General features: G+C 42.1%; 1 protein-coding gene across 4 annotated transcripts in view; it reads left to right on the top strand.

Annotated features, from left to right (window-relative positions):
- Nucleotides 1–17,682, top strand: part of LOC143982784 (uncharacterized) — a 181,398-nt gene that overhangs the window by 60,364 nt on the left and 103,352 nt on the right. For 3 of the 4 annotated variants that reach the window (XM_077481793.1, XM_077481795.1, XM_077481792.1), the window contains 2 exons: nt 1,498–1,679; nt 7,100–7,223. In XM_077481793.1, the coding sequence (XP_077337919.1) occupies nt 1,498–1,679; nt 7,100–7,223 (306 nt within the window). The remainder of the gene's footprint in view (nt 1–1,497; nt 1,680–7,099; nt 7,224–17,682) is intronic. The other variant, XM_077481794.1, reaches the window with a different exon arrangement.

Here is a 17,682-nt window from a genome sequence, read left to right as displayed (position 1 = left end):
TTACTGAAGTAGTATTCAATTTAACTCTGGGCAGCTCATCTACTGTATATGTTAGCATAGGTCAATCCCAATCTGACAGATGTGTATTCCTCTAAATACAGTTTTCGGATTTAACAGTGTACAACTGGTGCATTAACACAATATTTATGTATTCCTATGTCTATAGCAGTGTTCCAGCATGGTTATATGATTGTGTCTTGCCGACTCTATCACATAAATTGGATTTTTAAATCTCTTTTACCCCCTTTATATTCCTGTACCCCTACATGTTGTTTATTATCAATAAAATGATGTAGGCAAACATTGCTAACTCACAGGTGTTTTGATGTCATTTTCACTTTACTTGCTGCAGTGCTTATGTTTTCTGGGTCAGTGACTTAAAAGGTGTTAAAACCAAGCATCTAGCCCTTTTTTAACAGGGGGCAACTTATTTCGTTCATTACAAATTTCACCTCAAGTGATTTAAAGGATAATGTTTTTCAATACAATAAAATAGATGACATTCTTACCTGCTCTGTGCAATGGTATTGCACACAGTGGCCCCTTACCTCCTCTTTTAGAGTACCCTGCTGGCGCTGTCCTCTTCACCTTTCCCCTGGGTGTCCTTTCTGCAAGCACGTGGCTAAGCGAGTCCACACCTGACCCAGGCTGTATGAGTCCATAGATGCGCACAGCACTGGTAAGCCTCGCCCACTCATACTCATGGGAGTTTGACTGATAGCAGCAGGAGTCTATGGCTCCAGCTGCTGCCTATGTCTCCTGTGAGACCAGGAAAAGGGGAGAGTGGTGCTGTAGCCAGGATCTGGAGAGGAAGCAGGTAAGTGTCCACTGATTGGGGGGGAGGAGGAGAACAAGTAGTGGGGAGTTTTTTTTACCTTACTGCAGAAAATGTATTAAGGTAAACAAAAAACTTTTTGACGTTAGAACCACATTAATCCTTCCTTTTGAGGTCTTCAAGATAGGAGATATTAGGAAATATTCAATCAGTGCAGCTTATGTACAGATATTTAATCAACCCAGCTTATGTACAGATATTCAATTAACTCAGCTTATGTACAGAACAAGTAGAGGGGAGTTTTGTTTTTTTAACTTAATGCAGAAAATGCATTAAGGTAAAAAAAACTTTTGGACTTTAGAACCACTTTAATCCTTCCTTTTGAAGTCCTCAAGATAGGAGATAGTAGGAGCTATTCAATTAACGCGGCTTATGTACAGGGTTGATGTTGTCTCACGTTTTCTGACAGCTGAAAAATTGAGTAGACATCCAGTATTTCTACCATGAAAATATATAACATACAAGTGTTATTGGCAGCAGAGGTAAAACCCACAGTAATGGAGGCATGTTTTTACTCCATATTTGTGATCAAATCAGCTTTATTAAAAATGGCCATTATCGGGATAAAACTGAAATATATATGGTGAGTCTGGTTTAGGATTTTAGAGCCAGAAATGTTTAAAAATGTTTATATTTATTGACTATGTTCATGAATCCTGTAGATGGAGAAGAACTAAAGAAAGAACTTAAACGTATGCAGGATATTAGCAGCACCTCTATAAGCAGGCTATATACATTTGAGGAAAAAGTTGGGAAGCTGGAATCTGACTTATCAGGAGAAAAAGAACTATGGAGAACCAGATACCAAGAGCTTCTTGAAGAGCAACAAGCACTGAAGGAACAGGTAAAACTGTCAGGAACTTCAAAACATGGCATTGCTATGCTGCAAATTTTGGAAGTTGTTTACTTACACAATTGCTGTCCCCCTATTTCTTTACCAGTTACATTTTTAATGTTTAATAAGTCATTCCTATTCATTCCTTGATTTCATTTTTTATTTATTAAATAGCAAAAATACCTTTTTGGTTGGGATAATGTTGGGGAAGGTTAGAACCCCTGTCAAGTTTTTATGTCACAATAATATCTGACTGGGGCACTTGTTCTGCTGACAACAAGACGAGATTCCCCTATGTAGAGATTTTCTTTCTTTCCTGCATCTCCAGGGCAGTTAGTGAAGGGAAATTTGCACAACAGGACACAGAATGCTTTACAGCAGTATATAAACCGACAGGAGGTTTTACCCTTACCTATTCTATCCAAAACTTAAAAAAAGAAAATATTTTGGCTATTCAAACACTTTAACAATTGGTAGTGTTCACAGGAAATGTAGTAACATATTATTATTATTAGACATGTGCATTCGTTTTCATCCGAATGCATTTTCGTCCGAATTTCAGCTATTTTCTTTTTCGTTTTGACAAATGATAACGAAAGCACAGAATCCGAAAAACGAAACATCCGACATAAATAAATACTTTATTTTCGTTTTCGTTGTTACAACAGTTCAATATAGAATAGGAGATTCGACGTGACTCTGACAATAACAATCTGTGTCTATAGAACCTGTGGTCGAATGTGCCTAACCTTACCTTATTAGTCCAAGATTATATAGAGAAAATATTCGACAGAGAAAAAAGATTTGACAGAGAGAAAAGATTCTGCAAGTTACTGTCCTAAAAAGTGTTTGGGGACCCGGGTCCTGCCCCAGGGGACATGTATCAATGCAAAAAAAAGTTTTAAAAACGGGCGTTTAATTTTTTTTAATAATGATTAAAGTGAAACAATAAAAGTGTAATATTCCTTTAAATTTTGTACGGGGGGGGGTTGTCTATAGTATGCCTGTGAAGGGGCGCATGTTTCCCGTGCTTAGAACTGTCCCTGCACAAAGTGTCATTTATGTTACATCAGAGGGGTGCGGGGTCACCCATACGTCACGGGGAAGCCCGGGTTTCCCCTTGCGTCAGAGGGGGCAGGGTCAGGTGAGGGGTGGCCCCGCCCTCCGCATATAACAAACGTCAGCCTGCCGGAATCCCTGCAGTGTCTCCTCCGTGGAGACAGAAGATGGATGGATTCGCTGCGCTGATTCAGATGAGCCATCGCTGGACCCCGGAGAGATGATCGTCTGTCGCTGGATAGCAAGAGTGGATTACCACCGCTGGAATCTTTTTTTATTTATTTTTTTATTTTTAATAAAGGAATTTTTCAAAAGTGTGTTTGTCTTATTTAACTATTTTTTACACTTTCTTTGTGAAATGGTAGGGGTACTTTTGTAACCCCTTACCATTTCAAACAGGGGGGGGGCAGGATCTGGCGGTCCCTTTGTTAAAGGGGGCTTCCAGATTCTGATAAGCCCCCCATCTGCAGACCCCCACAACCACCGGCCAGGGTTGTGGGGACGAGGCCCTTCTCCGCATCAATGGGGACAAGGTGCTTTGAGGGGTCACAGACCCCCAAAGCATCCTCCCAATGTTGAGGGCATGTGGCCTGGTACGATTCAGGAGGGAGGGGGCTGCTCTCTCGCCCCCCCTCTTTTCCTGTGGCCTGCCAGGTTGCGTGCTCGGATAAAGGGTCTGGTATGGATTTTTAGGGGGACCCCACGTCAATTTTTTTTTAAATTTGACCCGGGGTTCCCCTTAATATCCATACCAGACCTGAAGGGTCTGGTTATGGATATTTAGGGGGAACCCCACGTAAATTCTTTTTTTAAATTTGACGCAGGGTTCCCCTTAATATCCATACCGGATCTGAAGGGCATGGTAATTGAATTTGGGGGACCCCCACACTTTTATTTGATTTATTTATTTATTTATTTTATCAATGACTTTCAATGAGTGTTCTCTGTATTACGGAGCCGACAATTCATAATAGCTGCGAGTGATTTTAAAGGACTTTTTTTCCCTGCATAAATGATACTTTGTGCAGGGACAGTTCTAAGCACGGGAAACATGCGCCCCTTCACAGGCATACTATAGTCACCCCCCCCCCCCCCGTACGAAATTTAAAGGAATATTACACTTTTATTGTTTCACTTTAATCATTATTAAAATCACTGCTCCCGAAAAAACGGTTGGGGCAGGACCCGGGTCCCCAAACACTTTTTAGGACAGTAACTTGCATATTAGCCTTTAAAATTAGCACTTTAGATTTTGAACGTTGGAGTCCCATAGACTTTAATAGGGTTCTAAAGTTCACACGAAGTATGCTATATACTAGCTCCGTCGAATCTTCTTTATACATTCGACAGACACCATAAGCCTTCAAAGTCAGATTCGACCGTAATTCATGTGGATTTTCAGACGAATGCAATTTTTGAACGAACAACGAAATAAACAAAAACGAATTTCGGGAGTAACTAAATAAATTAATTTTTCGGGTGAAAACGAAATTCCGAAACTAAATATTTTACTCTGCACATGTCTAATTATTATTATTATTATTTATTTATTTACTGAACCATACATTTTGTGCAGATATCCAAGTTATCGATATAATGAATAATATAAATAATCATCTATGAATAATTAAATCATTGTGTGTTCGGCCATCAGGAGACATATACTCACTGGCCACTTTATTAGGTACACCTTGCTAGTACTGGGTTTGACAACCTTTTGCCTTCAGAAATGCCTTAATTCTTCATGGCATAGATTCAACAAGGTCCATATTGACATAGCATCATGCAGTTGCTGCAGATCTATCAGCTGCACATCCATGATGATCATTTCTCATTATATCATATTACAACATTTCATTGTTTGCTCATTTTTAGTTTTACATTTACCAGCTCTGATTCATCCAGGGGGTGGAGGCTGCCATCCTCTGTTGGTTTCTGGGGCTGCGATGCCTGGCAGTACCTCCCCTCTCTGTCCCTATCCCGGGTAGCGGGGTGTCCTCCCATGCATCTGCGTCATGCTCACACCCCCTGCTTGCAGCAACATTTGATACCTCAAAGTGAGGGCGTTTGTTCTTCCATCTAGTGCCGGGGTTAGGGCGATGGTGGAATCACTTTCGGTGTTTGCACAGGTTTTGTGATTTATCATTCTGCCTTCCTTTCTCCCCATTGGTGCTTGCATGATGTTGGCGGGACCCACGCACCATCTTGGGTATTTATAGCGTCCAAAGTCCAGCATTTCAATTCCCATGTCTCCACTAGAGGAACACTTTGATTTTTGTTCACTCAGGCAATCGCCCTACACCAGTAAGTTTTTGTTGAAGAATTTTTTGTTCACATTTTATTTATTTATTTATTTATTTTTTTCCCTCTTTGCATTTATTATTGGACACTTGTTCACTCCTGTTTTTTACATTGCTGATTTTACTAATATACACCCATTTCAGGGGTTATTATCCCTAGTATCTCATATTTATGCAGTGGGGCATTTTTTCACTTGGGATTTATCCACTTGGAGCAGGACACATTTTCAGATGCAAGCACTTTGTCACATTTACTTTTTTTATGTGTACATTTATACTTTCAGATTCAGTGTGGATTGGGTGTGTCCTCCTAACTTCCCCTCACATTATCAAGTAATGGTTATCTGGATCATTGCATCGCTGCACCCTTGCTTTGGGTGGGGGGGGGGGGGGTAGGTTTGGGTAAGTAAAAAGGGGATTTTCAGGTTGCTTTCTCATTGCTTTAAAGTCATCTTTGGGTTGTGCTAGGAGAGAATGTATGGCACAGAGAGAATGTCGAATAGGGCCTTGACTAATGCACAAAATCTTTAAGTGGCCCAGTAGTTTACAAGATAGTGGTAGAGCTGTGGCACCTTCCAGAGGGACAATTGGAACAGACCCATGGTTGTCGCTAGGTTGGAGATTGAAGGCTAAATACGTGCAGATGTGCAGGGGAGAAGTTTGAGATTTGGTACAGGCCTTTCTCTATGTTAGAGGCAAAGGGACCTTTCAAAATGTCATGGGGGAAATCTGGTTTACAAAGGATAGAGAAAAGAGGAGGCAAAGATAGAGAAAGGTTAAATTTCTGAAGTGCCAGGGAGCCAGGGAGCAGGGATGTAGAGTGGGACTCATCGTAGGATGAGATCTCAAGGTGAATAAGATAGCCTGGAATCACCATTGTAAAAGCGAAGAGAGAACTGAGAAGAAGATCGTTCTATAGCCACCCAATGTTTGAGTTGTATTTGTCTTCACCAGTCCATTAGATGTGTCAGGTGGCAGGCCATATGGCACCTTAGATAATCTGGGAGAGCAAGTCCCCCATTCACTTTAGGGGGGAAGAGAAGTTCTTGGTGAATTCTATGTTTTGGGAAGACTGGACAGATTTGGAAAATCCACATTAACCAATTTGAGAAAAGCAGTGGGTATCGCATAGGGAAGGACCGATAAGAGGTACAGGAAAGATAGACATTTTAATAATTTTGCACCTTCCAAAGCAAGAAAACTCTTTATTGTTGAAGGAAAGACTATGAAAATTAAGGTTGGTTAGGCCAATTTCTGGTTAACCAGATATCTATTTCTGTGACTTCAGTTTGGCTTAAAACTGGAGTATAGGCTGTTTGAAAGTATTCTGTTTAACTTAAAGTGGTTCTAAAGCCTAAACTTATTTTACCTTCATACATTCTCTGCATAAAGATAGAAAATGTTTAAGTATAAGTATCGCCCCCTCACCCTCCCTTATATTTACTTAACTTGATCCAGCGCTGTTCCCGTCTGCAGCTGCTCTGTCTTTTCTCTCCACTCTCACATGCTTTTCTGAGGCAGCAGGAGCCATCGGCTCTCGCTGCTGTAAGTCCAATTCCTGTGACCAGGGACCTGGGGGTGGGGTGAGCCATACTGTCTGTGTCTATAAATGCAGGCAGTGTGGCTTGGGATCAAGGCCTGCATTAATGTCCCCATAGCAAGCTGTTTGCTATGGGGGCACTTGCAGAAGAGGAGGAGACAGGAGCGCTGACTGGGGACCCAAGAAAAGGAGGTTCGGGGCTGGACAGAGTGGGTAGGTATAACATGTTTGTTATTTTTGAAAAAAAAAATCCTTTACAATCACTTTAGGCTAAAATCAGTTTCTTTATTGTTGGAATACCAAGTTTAAAACACATTCTAAATACGGTCACTAAATATATATGGAACATTATATTAGTCTGTCATTATAAACACAAACATGTTAGTAAATGATATTCAGGTATTCTTTCTTTCTTTTTTTTTACCTTTTTGCCTATTTTTCTATGGTTTGACACTTGAATCTTTTTCAGTACTTGTGTGTTGCCTAATGCAAAAATGGGATATAATTGCATGTGTGTATGTTTTTCACAGCAGGAAAGATGCAACCAGACAGAGAGTACAAAATGTGAGAATCCAGGACATCCATCATTTGATAATACTGATGGGTTTGTAGAAGCAAGCATAAATGGTGATGATGTGTTGCGAAGGCGGTTAGGTAAGAACATTCATGTTTCTATTGATACTGCTGCTTGTTCTTCATGTCTCACTTCAGGACAAGGAACAAAGAATAGACTATGTGTGAACAGTGTGCAATAGGAAGAGGTTATCTATAGAAATGTGTGCAAGAAAGAATGAGTTATATATTAAGATAAAACTATCATCTTTTTGCTTAGAGCAACAGCAAGCACATGTTTCCTTTATAGCAGCTATAATATTATATCCTCAGTAGTACATCCATAAAGAATTCAGAAAATGTTGAAAAAACTGAATATAGGAATAAACTAGACTTCAAGAAATGACAGAGAGAAGGAAAGCATTACTAGATCTGCTGATTACCAACAATACAGACCTGATAACGGGTGTGGAAATTTAGGAAACAGCAATCACAGATCAATTTGTTTTAGTATAAATCACACAAATAGGAAACATAAGAGAAAAACAAAGATACTGAATTTCAAAAGAGTCAACTTTCCTAAACTATGATCCTTGCTAGAAGATAATAATTGGGATAAAATCTTATGAACAAAGAACAAGGAGGAAAAATGGGTATGCTTTAAGAGCATATTAAATAAGGGGATTAGCCAGTGCATCCAAATGGGAAATACATTTAAAAGAGCTAATAAAAGTCATGGGTGGCTTAACTCCAATGTAAAAATGCATATAATAGCAAAGGAGAAGGCCTTCAAAAAATACAAGGCTGAGGATTCATCATCAGCATTCCAACTTCACAAATAATGAAACAAGAAATGTAAGGGTGCAATCAGGGTGGCTAAGATAGAACACAAAAGGCACATAACAGAGGAGAGTAAAAAAAAAAATCCCCAAAAAGTCTTTAAGTACATAAATAGTAAGAAAAGGAGGTCAGATCATATTGGTCCCATAAACAATGATGAAGGGAATCTGGTTACTAAGGATGGAGAGATGGCAAAAGGTATTGAATTTATTCTTCTCTTCAGTCTTCACGATGGAAACAGGGGGGCTTCAGTAACCAAAACTGTAATGTTTATCCTCATGACACGTCACAGGAAGCAACCTCATGGCTAACAGAGGACAAAATTATAAATAGACTTGAAAAACTTAACATTAATAAGTCACTGGGACCAAATGGATTGCACCCGAGGGTCCTTAAAGAACTCAGTCAAGTAATTACCAGACCATTGTTCCTAATTTTTTACGAACAGTCTGCTGACTGGAATGGTACCAGATGATTGGAGAAACCAATATTTAAAAAAGGGTCAAGATACATCCTTGGAAATTACAGACCAGTTAGCCTAACATCAATTGTATGCAAGCTTTTAGAGGGGATGATAAGGGATTATATACAAGATTTTAGTAATGACAACGGTATCATTATCAGTAATCAGCATGGATTCATGAAGAATCTTTCTTGCCAAATCAATCTATTAACCTTCTATGAGGAGGTGAGCTGCCATCTAGATAAAGGATGGCCCGTAGATGTGGTGTATCTGTATTTTGGAAAAGCATTTGATACAGTTTCCCATAAAAGTTTACTGTACAAAGTAAGGTCCATTGGCATTGACCATAGGGTGAGTACATGGATTGAAAACTGGCTACAGGGACAAGTTCAAAAGGTAATGATAAATGGGGAGAATGGTCCGGGGTGGAAAGTGGGGTCTACCTATGTTCTGCCCAGGGACCAATCCTATTTAATTTATTCATAAACAACCTGGAGAATGAGACAAACAGCTCAATCTCTGTATTTGCGGATGATACTAAGCTAAGCAGGGCAATAACTTCTCCACAGAAAATGGAAACCTTGCAAGAAGGTTTAAACAAATGAATGGGGTGGGCAACTACATGGAAAATTAGGTTTAATGTAGAAAAATGTAAAATAATGCATTTGGGTGTCAAAAATATGAATGCAATCTACTCACTGGGGGGAGAACCTCTGGAGGAATCAAGGTTTGGCTTCTGTGTTTACAAGTGACAGTTTGTCTCCCAACGGCTCCCACAGATCTGATCACCTGAGCAGCTCCCATTGAGTGCAGGATGGGGACAAGAGAAATGCAGGTACCCAGGGAGCAGTGCGGATGCCAAAACCCTTACTGGATAATCTCCCTGCAAGTGAGAGGCAGAGGCACCTACAGTGTGCAGTAAGGTACTAGAGTCGTCTGGGTGCTTCAGATTTTTACAGCAATAAAAGTAAGACACCTGGAAAATGGTGGAGTTCTCAAAGAGAAGGGGGGGAAGATGGGGGTAGTGAAGGGGAGATTGCATGCAGAGATCAAAGCTGAAGAGGGGTAAAAGGGAGATATGAATAGAGATGCAGAGATAAGCAGCTGTGGAAAAAGGCTGAACTCTGCACTCTGTATGCAGCACACCCCTGAACTCTACACTATCTATGTACACAGCACACCACTGAACTTTGCACTTTGTATGTAAACCCCCCCCCCCCCTCCCCACAACTATGCACTCTGTCTGTAATGCATTCCTGGCATTTAATGCCCCTTTAAGACCCTCCCACTGTTGGTTAAATTTGACCACACCCACTATTTGATGCAGTTTGCAGGGTGTGTTTCAGGTGGGAGGGGGGTTTTGTTGGGTAAAGTTTGAGTTCCTGTGCCTATTTTTGAGGAAAAAAGCCCTGCTAATAATTCTATAACCATCCCATAGCTGACCTAATTGCAGTAATCCACATAAGTCACTTCTATGCAGACAACAGTGCCACTTGGCCCCTTGATCAAATCCAACCACAATATCTTCTAATAAAGTATAAAATGGCGCCAAGTCATCAGTTGGACACCACAAAGCAGCAAGAGCAGCCAATGATGCCATCATCTGGCTCCATCTTCCCGCTATGTCACATTCCTGCCGGGCAGAAACAAACCAATCATTGCCCGTCCGAAGGCTAAATCACATCTTAGTTACTCCCCCAGCCGTACATGCACATCAGCCAGCTCAGCCACCAACTGCACACATTCAACTAAGGCTGGGAAAGTCCACACCGAACCACAAAGCTCCATTCTGCAAAAGGGAGCCATAATACCTCCACCTCCATGAACAGACATAACACACACACACGTGTGTGTGTGCAGTTGGTGGCCGGGCTGGCCGGTGCACATGCGCGGCTGGGGGAGCAGCTAGGATGTGATATCAGCCATTGGGCGTGAGCATAGCCAGCTAGGTACAGTGAATGAGCTGCACCAGATTTTGCACACTCCAGTTTTAGTAAATCCACCCCCAGTCTCTTGGATCAGTGGGAAAGTCCCTTATGGGCCAGGAGCTCTCAGCTCCTTTGGAAAGTAGCACACATTCTTAAAAAGCTGCATGCAGGAGTATGTCCTCTCATCTTGTGGAACTGCTCCAAACTCCACTGCTTATAGAAACTACCAGCCCTCCTGGCTGCTTGTCTAGCAGCCCACCCAGCTGCTCCAAAGATCTTCTGGGACAAGGCATAAAGGGTTAAGCACAGTGCTGTCCTTTGAAAGTTTGCTACATGTAGCGCTCTCTCTCCTTGTGAATCCCTGGGTGTGCTGATGTACTCACTCTGCCCTCTCTGCTCCCACTGCTCTCAGGCTAGAATCCTGTTTAAACCGTGATGCTGAATAGACCTTCCTATGCCAGCCCAAGTCTAACCTGTAAGCAAATCCCCTCCCACACACACACACCCTGCCAAAGCATTCTATCTGAGGATTGGCCAAGTTCCCTCAAGTATGCAGATCAGTTCTCTTGGCCTCTGCCCCTAACTTCTAGAAATTTCTCCAAACTGCCAGACCCAGGGGAAGGTACCAGAGACCTGCCTCTGTGAGTCATCCAGCCTGATTTGCAGTAAACCCTGACCAAATTTCAAACTCACGGTGATTCATAACATAAATTTGCCCGCACTAATCTGGTAGCACACTAGAGGGTGCTGCACAAGATTACCAGAACCTCAGTAAAAAAAAAAAAAAAAATATTGACCTCTGCAGTGCCCCCCCCCCCCCACACACACACTGCAAGGGAAAATGCTAATGTTTGTGCATGAGAACAGAAAAAGCAGTTATACTTACCTTATTCTCCACCAGATTAGTCTCAATGGCAAATGGCACTCATTTTTGTCCCCCTCTCCCCCCCCCCCCCACCCTGGCTGCCTCAGGCATTACTGCCTCTGTGTGTGTGGGGCCACACACAGACAATTAGCTCGGTGACATGGAGGCTGGTAAAAGGTCATGCTCTGCGTCACTGACTATTAGGTAGGTTGTTGCAAATACAATAACATGACCTCTAGGCCTGTCATGGATTGGTGTATTGGAATTACTACACTCAGTACCTCTGAAGTGTCTAGTGACAATATATAGTTGTGCTGATTCTCTGGTCCTGAAAAGCCTCATTGCGTGTTTACTAGAATGTTGTTGTGGATGAAAAAACCTGGCAGGGGGCACAACTAAGAAACACCTGCAGTTTTCACACATTGTATATGTCCCAATGTCTACAACATGGTAGAAACAGAGAAACTATTTGAAAAAAGTAACCTGTAGTTATTAACTGTTGCAAACTGTAATGGTACCTAAATTATAGAACGGCAAACAATAACAGCGCTCCAATTACTTCGGTAAAATATTTTGTGCTATTGTTATGCTTTTGTTACAAAGACATCTTTTATTCTGCCCTACATGAAATCATTTGGCGCCAGTCACCTTCGCTTATATTGTACATTTCTCTAGATCATATCATACAATAATAAACGCTTCCTTTGTATGCTGTCTCTGTCTGTCTACTTCTGTGCTGTTACCTTTTTGTATGTTAAATTGTTTTGTGTGTCATGAAAGCAGAAAACATCATGTGTTTTAGGTGTAGAGAATAACTATCACAATAGGTTAAAGGTAACATTAAGGGTCCAAAAAATATTTGCAGTGGGCTGCAAAGGTTAATTCTTCATTTTGCCTAGGGAATAAGGAATAAGGTGTTTTACTTACCTTATTCCTATCTTCCCTGACCTCAGGTACTCTCCTCCTCTGTCTGACACTGCAAAAATGGAAAATTGTATCAAATACTTACCGTAATTTTCCTTGCCTGATGCCAAACCATGGCAGCATACTAGTGATAGATCTCCGCCTCTTGACCACTCCCTCAGAACCAGTGAATAGCATAAATTAAAGGCCTAGTTAGGCCCCACCCCATTTTTATGTCATTAGCTGCATACTGAAACGTACAAGAGTGGGACCGTATGCTGCCATGGTTTGGCGTCAGGAAAGGAAAATTACAGTAAGTATTTGATACAAATTTCTGTTTTTCCTGACGCCCCCATGGCAGCATACTAGTGATAAATATCTAGCTGACAGGGTGGGTTCTACTTACCAAATCAATCTTCAGAAGACTGAATAGTCCTTCCTCCAAAATCCATTGTTGACAAGGCACCTGTGTTTACTCTATAACGCCTAAACAGGAATACTGTGACAATCAGCATACGTCTATACAGATGGATTCCACAGATGCTCTCAAATGGGCTGCCCATGAGGCTGCAATCACTCTGATACAGTGCGGAGTCACTGTTGACGGAGGCTCGCAGCCCCTCACTCCTCATGCACAGCCAAGCCTGCCAGAATCAAGGCAGTAGCCTCTTTTCCCTGGTCATTCCCAGTTGGAACGACAAAAGGCTGAATAGATGATCTAAAAGGAACAACTGTGGACAGTTACTTCCTCAAGGTTCCGAACATGTCTGCGTGACTTTCCTGTGTGATCTTCTGGAAAGTTAGGTAATGCTCAGACATGTGTTAAATGTAGGGCCGTTGCTCCCCTTGGTACGAAGAGACCCACAGTACACAACTCTACTCTTTATGGGAAGAAAGCACTATGTTTTTATGCAGCTCCAAGAGTCTGAATCTTGGACATCCCTCTGGTTAAGGATATTGTGATAGATACTGCTCCGTAGGTAATGTCCCAAGCCGAACGCTGCCCCGTTGAAGCAACTGGTTGAATGGAAAGTAAATCCTCTTACAATGACCGATATTACTTGGGAAAGACTCTCCCCTTTGGTGGATGAATCCTTATGACTGCCGACCCTTGCAACCTCAACGAGTATAGGTTAAGGCCCATGTCCAATCCAGCCTAGAGGAAGCATAGTGCAGTCGCCGATGGAGGCACAGCAGGATCAAAGCCGAGAAAAAAACACAAATGGTTTAAGACTTCGGCCCAGAGGCCATCGGCATAATGTCCTCTAGCATTCAACAAAGTAGAGATCACTCTGGAGCAACCCAGATTCTACAGCCTATCCCCTCAGTCACCATGCCTGCAGCTCCAGCCTGCACATGCACAGAAGGGAATCGGCCTCCGCATCCTGAAGTGGGTGTTCAGGGAAAACCAAGGCCCTCACGGCCATCATGGAGGAATGGCCATGGCGACCCTGCGCTCTCTTGACAGCTTCCAGGGGAATGCCATTATGAGAGATGTCGGGGGAGATATATAGGGAAGATTACAATTCCAGGAGAGATCAGAGCCCCTCTACCTGGGGATGTGAACACTGAGTCAGACTTCTCTCAAGTCTGTGATTGCTGTGGGAAGTGAAGAGGACTGTCTGTTGTTATTACTCAGAAATTGTTTCTGCCCAGCTGCCTGCAAAGTGCACCATCCTGGCTCCTACATTCTGAGGAAGGTTGCCTGTGTCCCCCTCAACCACTGTCTGATGCCTGGGTTTGATGGGCGAATCTGGAATCTCTGGATCCGGAAGGATGGAATCTGCTGGGGAAAGGCTTTGATGTTCTCTGTTTCTTGTTCTGTGGTAGCAGACCAGATTTGCTCCCTGACTCTTGAGAAAGCTGTCTCCATCTTACTACAGAACACGAAATTGCCATTGCAAGATATTTTGCACTTACTCTGTTTTGAAGATGCCTCTGGGAAGCTTGCATGATAGTTGGTCTGCCTGCATTTAATTTCCTTGGAAGGTAAACTGCTTTCGGAATTTGTAGGTGATTTTCCGCTCCAGACATTGTGGGGTTCACCTCTCTCAATAGCATATTGCTGTGAGTACCTCCCTACTGAATCTAGATTCTGTGTAGCAAGGCAGAAAGTGCCAAAAAATAAAAATAATAAAGCTACTTGAACTTCCAGCGCATTTGAGACCATCCCATTTGGTTTGGAATGTCCACTTGTCTTGAACCAACAGACACTTGTAGTGCGCCCTCCCGACTGTCTCGCCGACATGATTCGTAACAGCAACCCAGTCTAATGGAATTTGACTTTTTCAAGGTCTCTCTGTTTGGCTCCAGCCATAGACTCCTACTCAAACTGAGTGACGCTATTAACTGTGCTAGATTCTGTTTCCCCCATCAAGTTAAGAATCCTAACTGAAAATCGGTGCAGGTGCCCAAGGGACCATCGGTACACATGATGACATTGTGTCCAAAAGATTGAGGCACTAAGAAGCGCCAAACAAGCAAAGGTTTCTGTCACCTCTTTCCCCGATGTAAGCAAAACAGAGGAATCGATAGAGCTCCCCTGGGTACCCTAACTGTTGGGTTGAAGAGAGCTGGCTTTCTCTTTTTATTTTAGTTGATAACTCAGCCATATCTCTGCAGGGTGTAAACGAAGATCTTTGGTGCGCCAGCAATTGTTCTAAACCTCTGGCTAGGAAGACAAAAATCTAGGATGTGAGGGTAGACATCCTGAAGATCCTGTAATCGCATCTAGCTGTCTGTCTGCACTGCTTGAATGGACATCCAGGAAAAATCTAAATTTATATACATGCACTTTTTCTCTTCTTTTTGTGACATACCTGTGGAAAACAGCAGGGGGCGCCAAAGGGAAGCTTGTCCCAGGAATCAAAGGAAAGATGAATCAGATCCCGGGAAAGGAAGCCTCGTTCCACCAGGCATCAAAAGCAGGCAGGCAGGCAGCCCCCTCAAATTGTCCCGGAGAGCTAAAGGTCTCTCCCTGGACTCCAACCCACACTGCTGACAAGAGGGCGGCTTTTGTCCACAAGCAAGATGGTGGTCAGCATCCCCACCGGCCAGCACACATGCGCCACCTGGCATGGCCCGCTGACATCATCCAGAGTGGCTCCAGCCCATAAAAAGAGCACCTGGCGGCTGCTCTCAGCTGGTAGGGAGGCCAGGGATGCCACAGGCAGCACGACTTAGACCCCACATTGGCAAGCAAGAGGGAAAATCAAATATCACTATAAAATGGAGACATGGGAAGCAGACACCTGAGAGCTATACCAAGGTAAGAGAGAACACCTAAAAGGATATGGGAAGACAGACAAGAGAAAAAGGAAAAGGCAGCCCTGTAAGAGAGAAGGAAAGAATTAGCTGGCACAACTAAGCCTCAGCCCACAGACACATATATGATGGCAGATTTCATTCCTAAAGAGGAAACGCTGTAGGGCTCCATCAAGACCCACAGAAGGGGTTCCCAGGCTCCTTCACGCATTTAGCAGCCCAAGCACTGGGACTTCGCACTGGGAGAGTCTTGAACCCAAATGGATACTGCTCTGAGACAGAGGTGGGGACATAACACTGCTTACTCTTCACTGGTGCATGGAGGTATGATGAATAAAGATGAATGGGGTGGAGCCTAACTAGGTTTTCAAATTATGCTTTTCACTGGTCCTGAGGGAGTGGTCAAGAGCTCAAGAGTGGTCAAGAGCAGTGCTCTATCATTAGTTTGCTGCCATGGTGGCTTCAGGAAATATGTTTTGACACTCAGCAGTCTCCCGTACAATTCAGGACTACTGATCCCGCATAGTGTAGGATAAAGTCAGAAAACTGCAACCTGTTTGGCATTCATGAGAAAAGACTTTGGGGGACTTGTTGCATGAAGAGCAGGAAGCCTGCAGGAGAGATAAATGATTTTAGTATATCACCTTATTCAGCATACCTTAGGCAAAACAAGCAGTTACCCCTTACAGTGGGGAGTTGGACCTCCCTCAGCTTTAACAGACCCCATTACCTTTCTTACACATGATTTGCCTGAATGCTACAGATCAAGAATAGTAATAAATAGTTTCAAAACTTGTCAAATTATAGAGGTAGAATTGTTTTTGCAGAAGACAGAGAAAAACATATTACTTAAAAAATAAGAATCAACACATTTACAATAAAAAAACAAATAAAAAAAAGAACTGCATACACAATTTGTATTGACATTCCCTTGCTGTTTCTTCTTCATTTTCATTAGAATCCAGCAGGTGTCAGTCTTTCTTCTTATATGACAATAGTTTTATTTAAGAAATTGTGCCGTCAACAATGACCCTTTGAAGAATAGCATATTTTAGGATGAACAGAGAAATTCCAAGCAGATGGCTTTTGAAAAAAAAAAAATGTTAATGGTAATTGGTTTTGTTGATGTATTTATTAAAAATGGCCTGGAAACTGCAAAATTACAATGTCTTTATCTGCCTCTACTACTAATCGCCTCAATACATATTTAATATTTTTTTTTAAAATACATAAACACGTTTATTACCCTTATTTTGGAAGTTTAATTCTACGCTGTATATTGAAAGTGATTAACAGAAGGAAATCAATATTATGTTCTGCTATCCTCTTCATACTGAATGTACTTTTACTGATGGCATGGCCATCTCTTGTGCAATCACTTGATCCCACTTACATACACATTGTAAACAGGGACAAGGTCATTCCATGCCCAGGGCAATAATGCCAAAATCTAAAATAATGTTAAAACTTAGTATTATACATATAAAAACAATATAAATTAAAAATGTGTCCAGCAGTACATATTTAAATACAAATGTAAAAACAATATAATTTCAAAATATGTTTTTGTCTTAATCTGCCACATGAGTCAATTCAAAATGTGCAATCACTGCAAATTGTACAAATCGTGCAAATCTAAAAATACATCAAAATCCACTACTGATTCTACATAAATTCATCTGTAACTTCTTCAGAATTTCACCACCACATAGAAAACACTGGCCTCTTATCAGAATACAAGACCCCAAATTTAAGATTTAAATCACATTTATTTAGAATAAAGTACTCACATTATGCATAGTAATACAGAGCAGTATGACAAACGGACCGCCAGCGGGTCTGGCAGCGTGAGGACGTCGGCACTAGCCTCCTTGACATGTTTCGCTATAGGAACTGTTTTCAAAGGGATCAGGTTTAAAATAATAACCCCCAGCATTGCTTTCAGGGGCCGCAACAATTACCCCCAGCATTGCTGGCAGAAGCCTTAAAACTAACTCCCAACAGTGTTGGTGACTGCAATAATAAACTCACCATCTTTTATCAATGAGCACAATTATAACCCCCAGCATTAGTGTTGGTGACTGCAATGAGAACCAGCATGTGGGCGCAGTAATGATCCCCAGCATTGATGTTATCGTTTCTCGAATGCAATAATGGCTCTGTCATTGGTGTCGGTGGCAGTGATATTAACAACACCACACACATTGATGGTCAGTGGTAGTGTTATTTAACCCCTTCCCCCTGCATTTGTCAGTGGCAGTGTTGTTAACTCCCCCCCTCCCACCTCACAAACACACA

The sequence above is a fragment of the Lithobates pipiens genome, unplaced genomic scaffold, assembly GCF_037356315.1.
Source record: "Lithobates pipiens isolate NorthernLeopardFrog02 unplaced genomic scaffold, aLitPip1_a1.2 Scaffold_16, whole genome shotgun sequence".
NCBI lineage: Eukaryota > Metazoa > Chordata > Amphibia > Anura > Ranidae > Lithobates > Lithobates pipiens.
The sequence above is the reverse complement of the archived record's forward strand: the minus strand, read 5'-3'. Positions and strand labels throughout refer to the sequence as shown.